Raw genomic sequence first — 17351 nt, 5'->3', positions numbered from 1 at the left:
TGCTCCGTCTCAGTGTTTAATTATTCATGAATCCCTCCACCCTCACCCCCTTTCCCCTTCCACTTGCACGAGGATCAATCAGCACAATTCATCAACTCCATCGCCACAAGCTCTCAAGGGTGTGAGCCTGCAGCCGGGCCTGGCTTCAAGCATTGCTGATTTCTACCAGAGAAACCAAAATCCTGCATTTTTCCTGTCCAGTTTGGTTCAGGCCTCAGGGAGGCGTAGGAGCACTGTTAGACCAGGAGGCTGATGCATGGAAATGTCCGCCTCCCTGTGGGCTGCCCAAAAACCCTCCTGCCCCTCGGGCAGGTGCTGTGGGCTGGGGATAGCCTGGTGTACCCCCAAAAATTGTGGTGCAGCCACCAACATGTGCCCCAGAAACCCCAATGTGAAGTCTGAAACAACTTCCCCTCAGCCCCCAAAATGGCCAGGAGCCCTGAGGAGCTGCCTGAGTGTCCCCCTCCCGCCCGCCCCAGGGCAATGGTGGGCCCTGAGCGCACCCTCACCTGGGATGGGACTCTCTGTTCCTCTCAGGGACATTTTCACTTCATTTCTATTTGGAGGGAAAATTCTGAAGAAGGGAGACCTTGTGCCGGGTGACACAAGGGCCGGGACCCACCTCAGGGCTGTGCCTATCCTGTCTGGAGCAGTGGAGGGAGCGGGGTGGATTGGACGCGGTGGCCGGGTTGGATGAGGAGCCTGGCCCTGATGGCGGTGTGGTGGCCAGGAGGAGGTACCATGCCAGGCGTCGGTGCCCAGGTGCTGGCAGCCAGGGAGAACTGCAGGGCAGCCACTGTGAGGAGCGGCTGGGGGCTGCCCCGTGATGGACGCAGCCAGTTCCAGCCAGTTCCTCAGTGGCTCTACCACAGGGCACCCTCTAGCCTGTCAGCGGAGCTGGTGGCGCCTCTGGGAAAGTGTTCCCCAGAGAGGGGCACAAGGCCGCACAGGCAGCGAGGGGTGAGGGGGAAAGTGTGAGGAACAGCCCTGCCTGCAGCCAGGCTGGAGGGAGCTTGGGCCGCCGGAGCTGGGATCCCTCACCACCGCCACCCCCAGAAGGTGTGAGGGGGAGTGAGGGCAGAGAGGGACTGTCATGGCTGGCTGCAGCCCCGCTCACCATCGCCCTGCGCCTCCCCGGGCAGAGGAGCTGGGAATGAAGAAGCAAAGACAAGCCTGAGGAAAAGGGGGTGTGTGTGTTTTAATTCGTCTTTGTTTTTTGCTATCCAAACCTATCTTAATCGGCAATACGTTCATTTTCCCCAAGCTGAGTCCATTTTGCCCATGATGGTAAATGGTAGGCAGTCTCCCTGCCTTTATTTCAGCCCATGAGCTTTTTTATCTTATTTTTTCCCCTATCCTATTGGGGAGGCAGGGTGAGAGAGCAGTTGGGGTGGGGGTCTCCAGCCAGCCGAGGGCAACCCACTGCATATTATTATTTATCAAACTACATGCCTTGCACTTCTTTTCTCTCCTGTTAGCTTTATGATCATCTCCTTACAGCTATCTCTTCTTTAGATTTGCTGTACATGTTTCTGTGGGCAACACGGTCAATTTCCCTGTGTGTTTTGCTCTCTCCAGGGCACTGGGGTTTCTTCCACATCTCTATGCCTCAAGGTATGTTCCCTCAGGGTGGAAGGTACATCTTTGCGCCCACAGTAGTACCACCTCTGTGTTTAGTCCACTGTTTTCAGGGCACTCTTATACATCAAGCACGGTAGCTTTTTCTGTGAGCTAGTGTCTTAAAAGCTGTTCTTAACTGCCAGTGCCATGGGAGTCTTGCAGGAAACCTTCGATGCTCACCTGGTCCTTCCAAGTCAGCTCCCCAGAGTGCAAGTCCATAAGGCGCAGCCAAACTGAGGAAAAGTAAGAAATTATTACTGGCTTCTGTAATTTAAGTACCAGATACTATTGCTTGCATTTTATTCCAGCCCCCATTTCCAAACAGCCACAAATATATTTCTGTTAAAAACCCACCTTTCTCCTCCTTTTAGTAACAGTGATGTGCTGCAGTGTACAAGAGGTATAAATCCGTTGTAACCACTGTTTTGTGGCCCAGCTTCCTCACCTGCATTGTCCTGCAACTTCAGTTAGCGGAGAACGCCTCAGTCAGCATCACTGGTGAATGCATCAAGTATAATGTGCTTTTTTTAACTTTTAAGGCTTCCCCTCCAGCTTGCATAACATCACACAGCTGATCTCTTCATTTCCTACATGCAAAAAGTGAGCTCTTTGTTCCGAAACCACACAGCTTTCATCTGCTGCCAAAGGGGAATCCATGTGGGTGCCGTGACTTCCGCCCTTTGAAATGAGCCCTCCCCACAGCCGTTCACAGGCAGCAGGCCTGCGGCCGCCTTCAGGATGCCTGCCTGCTGTCAGTTTACCAGCGGAGCAGGGAGGGTTGGAGACAGCAGGCATACTCAGGCTGCTCACAAACCCTTCCTTGAAACGAAAGCAGTCAGCTTCCAGGCCAGAAGGATTTGCCCAGGTGTAGCAAGATCCTATTCACCACCGTGTTTTCGGTTAGCTTTCTGCCTTTGCTGTGATGTTACTTAGAAGTAGTTGGCATTTCAGTTAACTGTATGAGTTATTTTGGGTTTTCCCATACCTTGCAGCCCTATTTTATCTCATGGTTCCCTGGGCTGTGGCTCTGCTCGGTGTAGTGGGCCCTGGGCTGATCTTGGGGACCAGCCCATGCCAGGGAGACAGAGCACTGCCAGCTCCTTTGCAAGGCTGGCAAGGCACCACAGTGAAACGCTGCTCTGTCCACTGCGACTTCTTGGGCTGGCCCCTCAGCTGCTTTTCATAGCAAGAACCAGATCAAAAAGCCAGGCGCGTCCTCAGATGACTGATTTACCCTGAACGTCTCTTCCCCCACCCACAGTCTTTAGCACCGGCAAGTCCCCCCAGCCTGGCCACCCTCACGCCTGCAGTCTGTAACTTTGTGGAGCTCCGACCCTCACCTTATGTTTCAGTTTCATCGTTGAGGTTATTTATTGCTGTAATTAGTCAATTGATTCCCCCATATGCGAATACTGAGCCATCCTGAGACTGTCACTTCAAAGGACTTTTGTCAGATTTGTCACCAATAATTAAACCGTCTCCACCCAAGCAGACTGCGCTTTTGATCAAGGATATGCAGTTTGCTCCTGACTGTGGGCCAAGGAAAGCCATGATTTGATCACAGCACTGGCAGATGTCCTAGTGAGCAGGGGAAGCTCTCTTTGTTATGCTTAGCAGCTCCTGCTTTTCAATCATGGGAAATCATAATTTGACTATTAGCATGTAAGAGTTTTCCTTACATGCCAGAAAAGTTAAAAGGCCACTGTCAGCTTGGAGCATGATGCCTTCCCTGTGGAGGCTGATGAGAGACTCCATGCTAATCTCACCCTTCTGTTTGCCTGCTGGTTTCTGGTACAGTCCCAGGTTATTAAGATATTATATCAGTTGCAATGGAATTATTTAACTATGTGTGCTTTAGTTTTTTTCATCTTTGTTGCGTGAAACAAGAAGAGGCACTGCCGCCTCACTTCTGCAAACATTTGCAGCATACACCTGCAGTGACCCATGCAGGTTTTCCCCACCACAGCCCCTCAGTTCCGGCCCAGCAAAGAACATGTTCTGCTTCCCCCAGCTCATGGGAAAGCAATTCAGCCCCACAACGCAGCTGCTGGCGAAGATGTCAATTCATTTTGCCAGTCCTTTTTGTAATATTTCATAAGTGATTGTGTGTCTTTGTTAACGATACCAACATTCATTGTCCAGACTTTGAATTGCCCACAAACCCCTCTATTCCCACTCCACCCATTTTGTTGAAAGGAACTACTTGTGAACATTTTGCAAAACTGCCTTCAAATTTCTTCTAAAAATTTTGTATCTAAGAAGTCCAGAAAATAGTAGACAATTGTAAATGCTGCTTATTAGGGTGACCATGGTCATCACACTGCTGTCTTGTGCCTCACTCAGCTGCTGGTTATATTTATCTCCTGCCTCTGCTCACCTCATTGATTGCAAACTCCCATCAGGAGATGGTCCTTCCCTCCTCAGAAGCTCTGTCCTCAGCCCAGAAAGCAACCAGCTTGACTCCCCCCAGAGCCACCCTGCCTTTTCCAAAATAAACTAAATAGCAAAGTCCTTGAAAGTTGAAATGTTAACTGAGTGAAAGACCAATCCCAGAAAAAATTGCAGTGACGTGTTTTCTCTGAGTGCAGAGAGAGCAGCCTCTGCAGACTGTGGTGCTGGCGATTGTGTTTTCACATAGATTCTGGCTCTACCTAGTAAAAGCACTTACAACATATTGATCGCTTTATGTAAAAAATTGCGACTACAATCACATTTCATCTGGAACCAACTGGCCATATTCTATAGAATAGTACTTCCACATACTTCTAACATCATTTAAAGCTGGTGACTTTGAGAGACCCTTAAGGCCCTGGTTTGCTAATAACATTTTGCCTTCCTCAGACCGACTTGTAAAATTTCAGCCCACCCAGCCATGCACACTTACACCGCATTGGAATAATTTAGCTAGAGGCAAAAAAATTTTAAAAAGCTATCAGTGATATGGAAAGTTGAGTACCTAAAACACACAATGGATGGCTCAGTGCAATGCTCTTCAGGAAAGAGCATATACTTTCCACAGCCGCTTAGAATAAGGCCCTAACTCAAATCTGTAAATCAGGTAAGAGAATACTGTGGAAAAAATACATGCTTTATCTGTACTGACTTATTTCAATACCAAAATCTACATATTGGAGAGCTATCAGTGTTATGGTAACTTGCCTTCAGGTCCAGATAGCTCAGGTTACCAGCTGCAGAAAGTTTAAAGGGCTATTACAGATTGACATCCATATATATTTAGATTCCCTATTCTCTGTCCCACCATTTTCTAACTGGATGCTTAATTTTGTTCAAAAAAAAAGTAAGCTCGGTTTGCCACAGCCCTGTACAAGCTCTTTGCTCTAGGCACACCTCTGTTCCGTCTCTCGCCTGACGTGCAAGGGTCAGGGGGCAGGGATAAGGTCATGTTCCACACGTGACTGAAATTGGTGCTTTCTTTGGATTTCTCAGTACTTCAGTCCCCTTGACAACAAAACACATTTTAGAGAAACAAAAATGGAATATACTCTTAAATCCTGATTGAAACAGTCAATGTTCATCTTTGGTTTAAATTGCTTTAAAAAAATGTCCAAATGGGGAAAAAAGAAAATGGAATGAAATTCCCAAGAAAGATTTTTTTTCAGGTAGTGTGGAACTGTTCAAATCTTTGTTTGGTTGCATTTTTTTTAAAGGTAATGCTTTCCAAAACCCTAAAAAGCTCATTTTCAAAATACCAAGTAGCAACATCAGGCATCTTAACAGAAATAACACAACTGGTACTAACTTGCAAGCAGCGAGCTTGACTAATGAAAATGTTGATGCTCACTGCAGCTAACACTATGAAATCTATTTTCCTGGCATCTCAGTCACGTTTTAGGAGATCATCCTGCAGAGGAAAAAGAATTCAATAGCTTTAGACATGGCTTATTATTGAATTACAGTGGTTTTAAAGGTTGGATCGATCCTTATTGTTCAGAAGTTTTTCTCCGTATTTTGGTAACCGCCCTACAAATAGCCTCCAGAGCTCAGCTTTGCTCCAGCACGTGCCAACCTGGCCTGTCACTGTTGGCGCTGGGAGCGTTGCTCAGGCCGGGAGCAGCAGCCTTTCAGCCTGGCCAGACCCTGCTCAGAGCAGATCTTCCACAGCACTGGTGCTGACTGATATACAAGCATGGCAATTTTGGATGTGAAGTGTTAGTTCTAGTTTTGATTTATTCCTCATTCAAAGGCGGGAGGGTTTGTAAGCAGCTGGGTAGTTGTAGATACATCTTCCAGTACACTTAGAGCACTTGCTGAAGCTCCCTCACACAGCCATCTCCATTATAGCTGTGCTTGTAAAAATATATCTATCGCTAGAGCTTTGCATTGAAATCTCACTGTATTTCAGGCTGGAGATGGAGAAAGCCAAAGTAACTCAGCAGATGTTTCCGGATGCTTTAAAAGGTGCATTTAAACCCTCCCTAAGGACCTATGTAAAAAAAGGCACAGAAGAGTCACGGTTAGTGTTACACACACACACATAAACAGGTCCATTAACTGAAATAGCCTTTTAACTGTTAATCATATTGAGTAGTATGAGCAAGCACATCATTGTTTGCTGTCTTTATTGATGTATCTGCACTGTGTTCAGCAATCCTATAAATCCGTTATTGCTGGGAACAGCTGCAGAGCAGACTGGTAAGCTGAGAAATAAGCACACAGCCAACAATGCTGAATAACCAGCTCCAGGCTGGTCCAAGCCAGAGCCCTTACACCTTGGACGATGCACACCATCGGAAAATGCATAGGTATCAGCAGGACTCAAGTGTAAGAGCACTTCCCAAGGGAGCAAAGGATTACTTGGCATTGTCAGGCTATTGCTGAACTTAAGAGTTTCTGAAAAAAAAGTCATCTTGATCACGTCTACAGCAGCCTACAGATGAGCACGAGGTACCTAGCCTCTGAGGAGCAGGCAGACAGCCTTACACAGGCACCGTGTTCCTGGAGGGGACGTTAGTCAGGGCTAGAGGGGACAGCCTTTGCACCTACAGTGTGAGGAGAAGGAAGGGGAAACAGCACATGGGGTGGAGGGAGGTTATCAGAATCTGGGAAGGAAGAGAAAAAGCGAGCAGCCTGGCAGGAACAGTTTTCCCAGGAAAGAACAGTGGTATCATGTGCCATCTGGAGGCTTAAAGCAGAAATGAACAGGCTGTATTTCCTTAGTGGAGAGACAGCAGCCACCTTTTAGGTAGATACAATACCTTAATCGGAACTGACATTAGATCAACCTTTATCACAGAGACTGTTTTCTTTCTGATAGTACATTCCCAACACTGGAAGCACCACAGCACAAAACTGCCAGATAAAAAAAAAAAAAAAGAAAAAAAAAAAAGAGAAAGTCCAGAAATCTCTTAGGATACATGTCTTCTTGCCCATCCTGCCCTGCATGGAAACAAGGGCAGAGACACTGCTTGGTGTGTGGAGAGCACTCTGGCCCTAGTGCACTGCGCGCACAGCTCTTGTGTCCCTAGTGATCTTCTTGTAAGCACTATTAGTATACTAGGGTTGTCCATGAAACACTAGCATTAAGTCCAGAACATCGTTCCAAAGAATCTGGCTTTTCCTGGCTCACTTGGAAAGTTGAAACATGTTGAAGGGACTCGCTTTGGATCAAACCAGACCACCTTTTCTCAGTGAGAGAAGCTAATTTGCTAGCTTTGCTCTGACTGTCAGGAAATGATGTCTTTTAATTTAAAATGAAATAAACCCAGGAAAAAGCAACTTGGATCAATAAATGGGGTTCTGCTAAGTAACAGGGATAAAAAAGAACAGCCCTGGATCCTGAATCTTTTTCTGCAGGTCTAAGAAATAGTCTGAGAGGTGTTCCCAGCTTCTCCCCCTTGTGAGATACACAAACAGCTCCTCCTGGTGCTTCCAAGTCTGGCTTTCTGCTTTGTTTACCTCCTCCTTCCTTGAAGGCAGGAGGCCAGCATGGGCAAAGAGTTTGCCCAACCAGAGAGGAGGGAGAACGGAATGAAGCACAACACTGTCTGGTACCAACTCCACAAACACTTCTGCAAAGCGCTGAAAATGAAACGATTTAAAGCCAGAGGTTTCAACAACACAAGGTCATGTGTGAAGAGCTGAAAGGGACTCCCTGAAGCAGTGTCATAATAACTGGAAAAAGGAAGTAGAGTAACTTCTCTGGTGGGTATGAGAAGTGGGAGAACACTGTACCTACCTACCTCAAAAGCAAGTACACTATTGATCTTTGCTTGCCCTTCATTCTGCCCCTGGGCAAAAGTGATTGCATCTGCATTTTTTTTAATTAGTTTTTACTCAGATCACCCAGGAGCTGTTAAGATCTAGCAACTTTGCAGTCCCTAAGAGGCTTTTTCTTTTTGCTTGAGAAAAGCAGAATGTGCAAAGTTTTCCAGGTGGTTTTTCCTTCCAGGCTCCCATTTCTGATCCTCTTCCACAATAACATCCACATCTGTTCATCTCCAACCTCCGCTCACTGTCTGATAACACCCAGCCAGGAAGTGCATGCAAGAGCAGCAGTATTTCTGACTACATCCCATTTGTCAAGCAAAGAACAGGACAGAAACGTTACTTCCTCTCCTCTCTGACCTCCACCTTTTCAGTCTCAAAGGAAGTAAAACTAGTAAGTGACAAGATCAGGTACAGAATGCAATTTCCAGATACATGGGTTCAACTCCACCCACCTGAACAGACTAACACTCCAATGATAACCAGAATAGTTGGCTTTACTGAAGTTCTAGTATTTCAAACAAACCTATGTGATTTAAGGAAAAAACAAAAACAAAAACAAAAGTGAGGAATTTTGCTGTCCAAAAGTCTCCCTGAGGCTGATTGTCCCTGGCAGTGGTGGTCACCTGCTGCAGGCCCTGCACTAGGAGGTTCATTGTCACAGCTTCTCTTCTGCAGCACAAGTCTCATCAAGAGCACTCAGACAACCATCATGTGGCTGGCACATGCTCCCACTGGAAGATGACAACACAATCACGCTGTGCTCTTCCCCTCTCATAGAATCGTAGAATCATAGGGTTGGAAGGGACCTCTGGAGATCATCTAGTCCAACCCCCCTGCCAGAGCAGGGACACCTTAGAGCAGGTTGCAGAGGAACGCATCCAGGCGGGTTTTGAATGTCTCCAGAGATGGAGACTCCACCACCTCCCTGGGCAGCCTGTTCCAGTGCTCTACCACCCTCAAGGTAAAGAAGTTCCTCCTCATGTTTAGGTGGAACTTCCTATACTCAAGTTTGTGCCCGTTACCTCTTGTCCTGTCACTGGGCACCACCGAAAAGAGCCTGGCCCCATCCTCCTGGCACCCATCCTTTAAGTATTTATAAGCATGGATCAGGTCCTCCCTCAACCGTCTTTTTTCCAGACTAAAGAGACCCAATTCCCTCAGTCTTTCTTCATAAGAGAGGTGTTCCAGTCCCCTAATCATCTTGGTAGCCCTCTCACCATACAGTCGTTTGAGAAAATGCAGCAGAGTTACCACAGAGGATCACAAGATTCTACAGTAAGTGCCAGCATCCTGTGAGGAACTGGAGAGGCACTAAGTTCCAGTATCACCCTCCAGGCATGTGATCCTTCTTAGGAGTGACTCAGATGGCAACCAGGAATGAAAACTAAGAATTTTAGAAGAAATGGACTTAAATGAGGTAATTTTATATGCACCTACAGTGAGGCAATCTGTAATTAAGAAGCCAGCTATAACATTACATAGATATTTCTGTACTCCCTTCTATCATCTTCCCCTGACAACAGAACATCCCCTTCAAAGGATCAAGAAGTCCTCCCTCTCATTTTTCTGGAAGTAAATCAGTTCTGGAAATGCTGGTCCTCCCCCAAACCTATTTCAGTGAGTGGAAATCTTTTGATTCACCTCAGATGAAGGTATTGTTCCTTAAACTGGTACCAAGCTCTTCATTTAGAGAAACCACCAACTGCCAGGACACGTAAGCATCAGGCCCTGGTCCTGCCAGGCAAGTCTCAATGACAGATGAACATCCTCGCTGGGAGCCCTAGTGACCGTAATACACATCTGACTCAAGTGCCACCCTAGAGGATGGGAGCTCACTTTCCTTATCCATTCTAAAGCCCTTCTAAATGAAATGGGTATTTTGGCAAAAAGATTTTATTCAAAAGGAACTGAAAAGAAAACTCCAAGAAAGGAAAAAAGACAGAAAGTGCTCTAGGATGATGCTTTTTAATTGTTATTTTTATATCTTTAAAAACAAATCAAACCATTAAAAACATTATAGACGTGCTGAAATTTCCTGTACAACAAATATCAAAACAATAAAATTTGTACATCATTTCAAGATATTCAACAGTCACTTATTTGAAACACATCAATTTTTCCCTTCTTAAGCAGGCCCCAAATAGGAAAAAGAGTAGAACAGAAATGCAGATGTAATTGCCACACAGTGGAGCTTTCAGCCCGAGAAGTGAATAGCTTTAGTTAAGCAACAAGAAAAAAAAAATGACCAAAGAGACTGATCTTGGCAATTGTAACACAGAGAACATCAGAAGGCAGGGAAAGTTATTTGCAGGAATTCAAGTCATCCTGACCAAGACAGATCCACAAGGTAGTAGAGCGTTACCTGTAATCCTCCTCCTGCAGAGATATCCTGTGAGGCAAGTCCTATGTATTCACGTTGACACAATGGCCAACTTCATGCTTACATTTTAAGCCTGACCAACTTTTCCCACCTATACCTGGGATCGGCAGGTCATTTACTTCAAACTTGAGTCTCTTCTCACAACAAGTCGGTTTTGGGCAAACACATGCGTACAGTTGTATTAAAAATGGATGCTCATTAGATGATGACACAAGTGAGAATTTGGTGCCTGCTTCCAACATCAAAACAATGGGACAGATATGTTTGTTTTCTATATATGAGTATCTGGGCAGTGGGTAGGCAGAAACACATACCATTCTAGCTGGTTTTCTGATCTTCTGCTGCAGTATAACTCAAACACATGACCTAGTGTAGAACATTAATCTCCCTCTCGTCTGTACTATACAAAATAAGGGCCTTCTGAAGCAAGAGAGCATTCGCCACCCTAAGGCAGCAAGTTCTTGGGAGACCCAGAATAATGAATACTGGCTCTGTGCTCTGCACAGATGTGCCGTAATTAAAAGACTAAGAAAAAAATAGCATGACTGTGAGGGGCAGGCTTTCCTCCCTCCCAGTTCCTTTGGAATGGTTCTGTTTGGTCCAAGTGGTTTATCTTTGTTTATCATCTGACAGCAGCTTAGGAAGAATGCCGGGTGAGATATCCACTATGTGGACTGCCAGTTTGGACAGAGTTGGGCAGGATCATTAACGTGGCAGGTTTTTTTTTTATTATTATTTTTATTTTAAGGTATTTCAGAGAAAGAGAGAAAAAAATATATTCAAGAATGCACAAGTGGCTGCTATGAAAAAAAAAGAAACAAGCTGCAGTGCACTGAGGTTTGTCCTCCAGTTTTGCTCACACAGCACACCACAATTTCACACCAGGTTGTAAAAAATTCTTCTGGATATCTGTAGAGTTACAGTTGTGCACCAGGAATTCTTGTTTTCCTTCAGCTGACAGTGGATTCTGAGAGGTTGCCAGGTTCCATTGTAATGCCACATAATACTCCTAGTATTATGTAGCTTTTTCTGACAACTCTGCTAAAACAAACAAAACCCCAAACAAACAACAACAACAAAAGCAGCAGAATTCCAGGGACTCTGGTTATTAAACCTTCATAAGATTTTCACCACTTTATAGCTATTCTATAGCATTATTCATAAACTTCATATTCCTCTGCAATGCAACCAGTGCAATAACCTGAAGACCAAAAAATATACCCCCTTTCCCCCCCAGCTACTTAAGAAGTCCTTCATTGGTAATGCCTTCATAAGTCTAACAGTTATGTACCAGCAAAATAAATCCAATCTAATCCCTGACTTGTAAAATCAGCAACTAGGGGTTTTCGGCTTGTTTGTTCTGTTTTTAAAAGGACCAGTTAAAACAGCAGCAGCAGTATATTGCAAATAATTATAAAACAATTATATTAGATCAATGAGATGCAGGCAGGTAAGATGTGTCTCAGTTTTGAATGGCTAAAACAACCGAGAAATTGGTCTTTACAGCAGAATTTTGTGCAATTTGTTTTGACAGAAACAGTAAACCCAGTCAATCTGTTTGGGAGTGCTTGGACACTTGGAACCTTAGTTCAACATTTTCACAGATTTATATATTTGAGGAAAAACAACAACAATGATAAAAAGACACCAACCTGAGTAAAACTCTATTAGAATAGAGCGATCATTATTCAGTAAATCATATATTGCACCTTTAAATAAATCATTATAAATTGTATAAAAACAGGAATATCAGCCAGGAACAGGGAGGAGCTATTCTGTCCTTCATACACACCCACACACACCCCCGCACACATATTCACATACTCACTTGCTCAGGTTTTTTTACTACAGTTAAAGCTTGGAGCGACAGACCACACTCCTTTTCCTCTAGCAGAGGCACCGAAACATTGAGGCAGGGGATATTTGTGGTGAAATGCAAAAACAAAGCTCACCTCCAAACTTCTGGAGAGTCCTGCCAACAGTGCAACTACAGTTAAGTTTGACATAAGCCTTACTTAAAAATCTGTGTTCTCTTAAGAGTTTCAGTACAAAAATAGAATCTCTGCTGTTTTTTTTTTCTAGAGTAGCAACTAGAAAAGGCACAATTTCCAAGTATAAATGTCCATTTGAAGGAGCTGTTTGTACTCCTTTTTTAAATAAAAAAGAACACAGAAAAAAAAAAAAAAAAACAGAGGCACATATCTATTAGCTAAGTAACCAGATACAGTAGATAAAATATGTTCCTGAAACTTACAATTAAATATATTAAAACAGCCCACAAGCCTGGTATCTGTAAATGAAATCATATAAAATTGTAATAAAAAAGCTTGTGTTATTATTTTAATTTTTAAATTCTAGTTCACTGTTCATACTGTAAATGCTATTTCACCTATCAGCACTGTTAAATTCCCAAGAAAAAGCAGGATTCCTCTGTTAACTTTAGTTTCGCTTGTTTGCTTTTTTTTTTTTTTAATATGAATCTGTGGCTCCTGCCAGCCTTGTGTTTTTCCTCCTGTAGATCACATCTTCAAATGAGGACAGAACTGGAGAAACCAGACATAAGACACTGCACACAATCCTGGAAAACACGAGTAGAACATCTCCCTTTCCTACGCGCAGGTAACACCTCCTGGAGACACTGCTTTCCTTCCAGACTATGCGTGGTAGCCATTGACCTTCCCAAAGCCTGGCCCAGGGGTGAAATTTTCATAGATTGCCATTGCTGTCATGTTTTGGTAAATCAGATCAGTTTTCTTGTCTTTCTGGGATCTAATAATATCCAAAACACACTGGTTTAGGAAGACATACTGGTCCTGATAGGAGAAAAAGAAAAAGGAGGGTAAAATATTTCTAGAAAATACCTGATTTTGGAAGTAATTCTGCTCCTGAATATAGGTTTTGTGTTTTGGATGTACTGCTCTGAACATTATTACAGACTATTTTTTAGAAGTTGTACATATAGTTCATAGAAAATAGGGCTGGAAAGGACCTCATAATGTCATCTCATCAACCTCTCATAAAAAGCTATGATCAAATTTACTGTTGTGCCTAACATCCTCTTACAAGACTTTAATTATAGATATTTTACAGCCTTTTCCAAATCATCTTGAGTTAATCCACACACCTTTTTGGATCACAGTGATAATTTCAGGAGAAACACCTGTGTTCCTGCAGAACACAAAAGATACACATGGAGACCATTTGACTCAACATAATTCTGGCTCACAGCTATAAAGATAAAACTCACATGGATAAAACCAGCTGCAAAAGAAACTTTTTCAGGATTTGATTCTTTCCAGCTGCAAACGCCAGTCCCACAAAGTACTCTGTAAAGAGATTACTATGGCCCCTGGCTGCAACTACTGTTGTGGGAAGAGATGAGGCAGGAAGGAGGGAAGTTAAATAAAGAGCAATTTCAGATTGCTCCTTAATATCTCATCTTCCTCTAATACTGAGCTACATCTTGAATCCACCTTTCCTAGATTGCTACGCACATTTGAAAAGCATGCTGCTGGATGAAAGACAGCCTTACCTCAGTCTGCACCATTAAAGGTCGGTGCATGCGAAGATCATATACCACTCCATATACATCTACAGTACTCTCCATTTCAATCTGCTGAATCAGGCGGTCAATGGCAATGAACGTCCCTGTCCTTCCAACACCAGCACTGCAATGACATGGGGAAGCTAGTTACTGCTTTCTCTCAACCACCTGCTCACTGGTGGCCTGATGAAAAGCCGATGCAGCTGGTAAGATGCCTTCTGTTATTTCAGTGGCACAGATATTACAAGTCTCTGCAGTCCAGAGGGGTGGTTCTTATTATCACCAAAGAAGGAGGGAGGGACATGCTTCTGGGCTTCCCAGCCTTGCACTTGCAAAAGATTACATGTAAAAGCACTTGAAAAGGCAACTTTTTCAGCTAAGTTTTCCAGGCTAGGAGATAGATGCTCTATTCTAATCAAATTTTTTATCACGTACTTTGCTACCTACATAGCATTTCTACGTTTCTGAAGCATGGAGCAAAGGTTTTAATTCAGCACGGTGAATAGCCCATGTCCTTAAGCAAGGAGATTTAATTTTTTTTTTTTTAATCATATTGAAAAAGAATTGTTCTTAAAACAAGCCACAGGATAAAAGTGTCTAACACAAAGACATTCTTCCTACCTGCAGTGCACCAGAGTAGGAGAGTCGATTGGATTTTGACTGCTGTACTCATGCACAAGGTGCCTAAAGTTGATTAGAAGGTCTGTTGTCTCTGGCACCCCATGATCTGGCCAGGAGGTGAAATGGAACTGGCGCACTGTGTGGCTCTCTGGTGTGTTGGACTAGAGGAATACACATTAAAAAGAAGAAATCATACAGGCTTCAGAGGAGCAACACTATGGCTTCCTGCCATATGTACTGGGCGAAACTCAGCTTCATTAAAGATCCCTGTTACGAACTGTGCAGTAATTTGATCAAGGATATTTTGGTTTCCCTCTTCCTTCTGCTCTGGTAGAGAATACTTTGAAATAATTTCCTTTACTTTTCACTTTACTCCAAGATCACCTCTGCTGCATTAGATTTGCTGACAAAGATTGGGCTAATTGTTCAGTCTAGCAGAAATTACAAGTACCTGTATAAGCACCAGTTTTGGTGTAAGTCTCAGAGAAACATGAGCTGCAGGATCACTGATGGGGCAATCGGTAATGCCCATTAGCAGGCTGGATTTTGCCGGCAGATCCCTTTCTGCCACAGGGAGGGTCTTACTGACAACTCCGTTCCTACCTCTGGATATGTTACTAAAACACTGTTGTGGGAAGCCAGGGCACATAAACAAATGCATATACATAAATGGTGTGAAAGATTTTAAATCAGACTTTTGCCAGAAAGCAGACCATTTAAAGCCTCAAATGAAAATAAACCACTCTCATCCTTTTCCCTCAGATAACTGTGAATTCAATTACATTTTAGTGAAATTATTATATTCTGTCACTCCACTGCTGCTTGACATGTGAAGTCACAGTGCTATGATAAACTACTTCTACAGATATTTGTACACAACTAACAGCTGAGGGGGTACTCACCTTTTCTACAGTGAAGTCCCTTATTGTCCATTCTGGAAGGACAATCTCTGAGACCATTGTCACAATAATGTCACCATAGCTCTTGGATTGTTTGTCTGGCCAGTATTGCTCACATTTTGTCTAAGAAGAGAGTTACAAGGTTAGCCACACTGCACACAGCAACAAAGCAATTGACTGTTAGTTTTAGATAACACTCCACCTGAAGAACGGCTAGAAAGCATGTCACCCTTCCCAATGGCCTATCTCAAGACAGGAGAAGCTCTACCAAAATCATTATTTAGGAAGAACCACCCACCCTTAAAGACAGCAATTCCACAACCTTCCTGAGACAATCTATTCTGGTAGTCAGCAGACATAAAAATAGGAAAAAGCTATAAAAAAATTTGGCTTATTTAGTTTAGAAAACAGTCTTCCAGTAAGTGAACAGTTGTCAAAAGAAAGTGGTCAGTCTCCAACCTGCTAGAATAACAACAAATTCAGAAGAGATCCAACCACCTCCAAGAGACAGTTCAGTTTTAATAAAAACATACCCGGGCTTGTTCAACACATTTTGTTAACATAACAATAGAGTAGATATTCTTTTCCCAAATCATGTGCCAGAAGTCTTCTATAGTGTTGGGTAAAGGACCCTGTGCAGCAATAAAGGCCTTCTTCGAGTTATAGCCCTAAGAAGAAGGAAAACCAATATAAATATATATACACAGATGCTTGCATCAATGAGACATTAAAAGCTGATTTTAAACATCATTATGATGTTAAGCCTACAACATAAAAATGCATATTATATTTAATTTCAACTAATGAAGCAGCTTACAGGCATATAGCTTGCATTAATATAATCCTCAGTTGCAGAGCTTTGATCTGAAAGTTTAACACGAGAAATATCATCTGCAGAAAGAAAAAAGGAAAAGAAAATTATGAATCTTAGAACTAGAACCTTTCAGCAAAATGCTGCTTATCTAATGCATGGTTTCTAAACAAAAGGTATTATAGAACAACATGCATTTTAAGAATAAGAATATAACTTTAGGAATGATAAACAGCAGTAGTTTAACATTTTTATAATGAAAGCTTTCTGAAAAATGAGTGGCCAGGATAAGAATTCAGAATACTCAATGCAGATTTTTTTTTTTAGAACATGGTTTAGTTTTGCATATTTATATATTTTTAATCCAACACAAAATTCACTATAAAATAGATAAAATAGATAATTTGCCTCCTGCTGCTATTGCAGCTGATGTTTTTCCTCCACGGCATCCCTAAGTAGCCTTCACTGTACACCTTCCAATTTCTTCTTACACTCTGCTGTCACGCAGACAGCCTGGAAGGGCTTCGGCTCTTGGACTGCAAAGCTGGACAGCAGTGTCTTAATATTTCTCATAGCTCTGCACATCTGTCTGTCTGTAGTCAACCGTTAGCCTCTTGGGTTTTTTTCAGTCTGGACTGCAAGTTTCCCATAAATGGAAAACTAAAATTATTTAATTATGGGAAAGTTCTTTAAGGAGCCTTCTTGAGGGAAAGTTTGGGAACTTTAGGGAACATTCTTGAGGGAAAGCTCTTTAGGTTTGCTTATACAGTGATTTTGGGAAAGCAGCAGCCCAAGTTAATTCATTTGGAAATTGACGACATTAATCCCTCTTTGAAACTTCTGGGTAATATTAAAGCCAGATTAGCCAAACCCAAGGTTTTTCACCTAAAAACTCAACCAGGAGAAGATGCAAAACTGAAGGGAGTAACTCACATGGTAAGACGTTGTTGTATCTATTTTTTCCCCTGTTCTCAGCAAGTTCAGCAGCAAATTTGGGCTGATGAACACCAGCAGACTTGAGTTCCTACAATAAAAGGACTCATGAGCACGTGGTCCTGGTTTGGAAGTCATATAGAAATACATGACTGAAACAGAGAAATACTCCAAACACTGTTGGCTTCTGCTGTAAAAGTAGGCACGTTAAACTGGGATAAATGACAATAAAAATCATCTTTTTACAGAGTGGGAGGGTGACAGTGGCAAACCGGCTAGAAAAGGGATTAATACAGAATGTAGGAATAAGTAGCA

The 17351-nt window shown here is 43.1% G+C and overlaps 1 protein-coding gene across 1 annotated transcript in view; it reads right to left on the bottom strand.

The window, feature by feature from the left end:
* Window positions 1-9804: 9804 nt before the first annotated feature.
* Window positions 9805-17351, bottom strand: part of PTPRJ (protein tyrosine phosphatase receptor type J) — a gene marked incomplete at its 5' end in the record, with an annotated part of 81546 nt that continues 73999 nt past the window's right edge. The window contains 7 exons of the mRNA XM_082485004.1: window positions 9805-13041; window positions 13761-13896; window positions 14394-14554; window positions 15296-15415; window positions 15826-15960; window positions 16110-16183; window positions 17037-17127. Coding sequence (XP_082341130.1) covers window positions 12883-13041; window positions 13761-13896; window positions 14394-14554; window positions 15296-15415; window positions 15826-15960; window positions 16110-16183; window positions 17037-17127 — 876 coding nt within the window. The 3' untranslated portion in view covers window positions 9805-12882. The remainder of the gene's footprint in view (window positions 13042-13760; window positions 13897-14393; window positions 14555-15295; window positions 15416-15825; window positions 15961-16109; window positions 16184-17036; window positions 17128-17351) is intronic.

Source organism: Vanellus vanellus (assembly GCF_965231255.1).
Source record: "Vanellus vanellus genome assembly, chromosome: 6".
NCBI lineage: Eukaryota > Metazoa > Chordata > Aves > Charadriiformes > Charadriidae > Vanellus > Vanellus vanellus.
The sequence above is the reverse complement of the archived record's forward strand: the minus strand, read 5'-3'. Positions and strand labels throughout refer to the sequence as shown.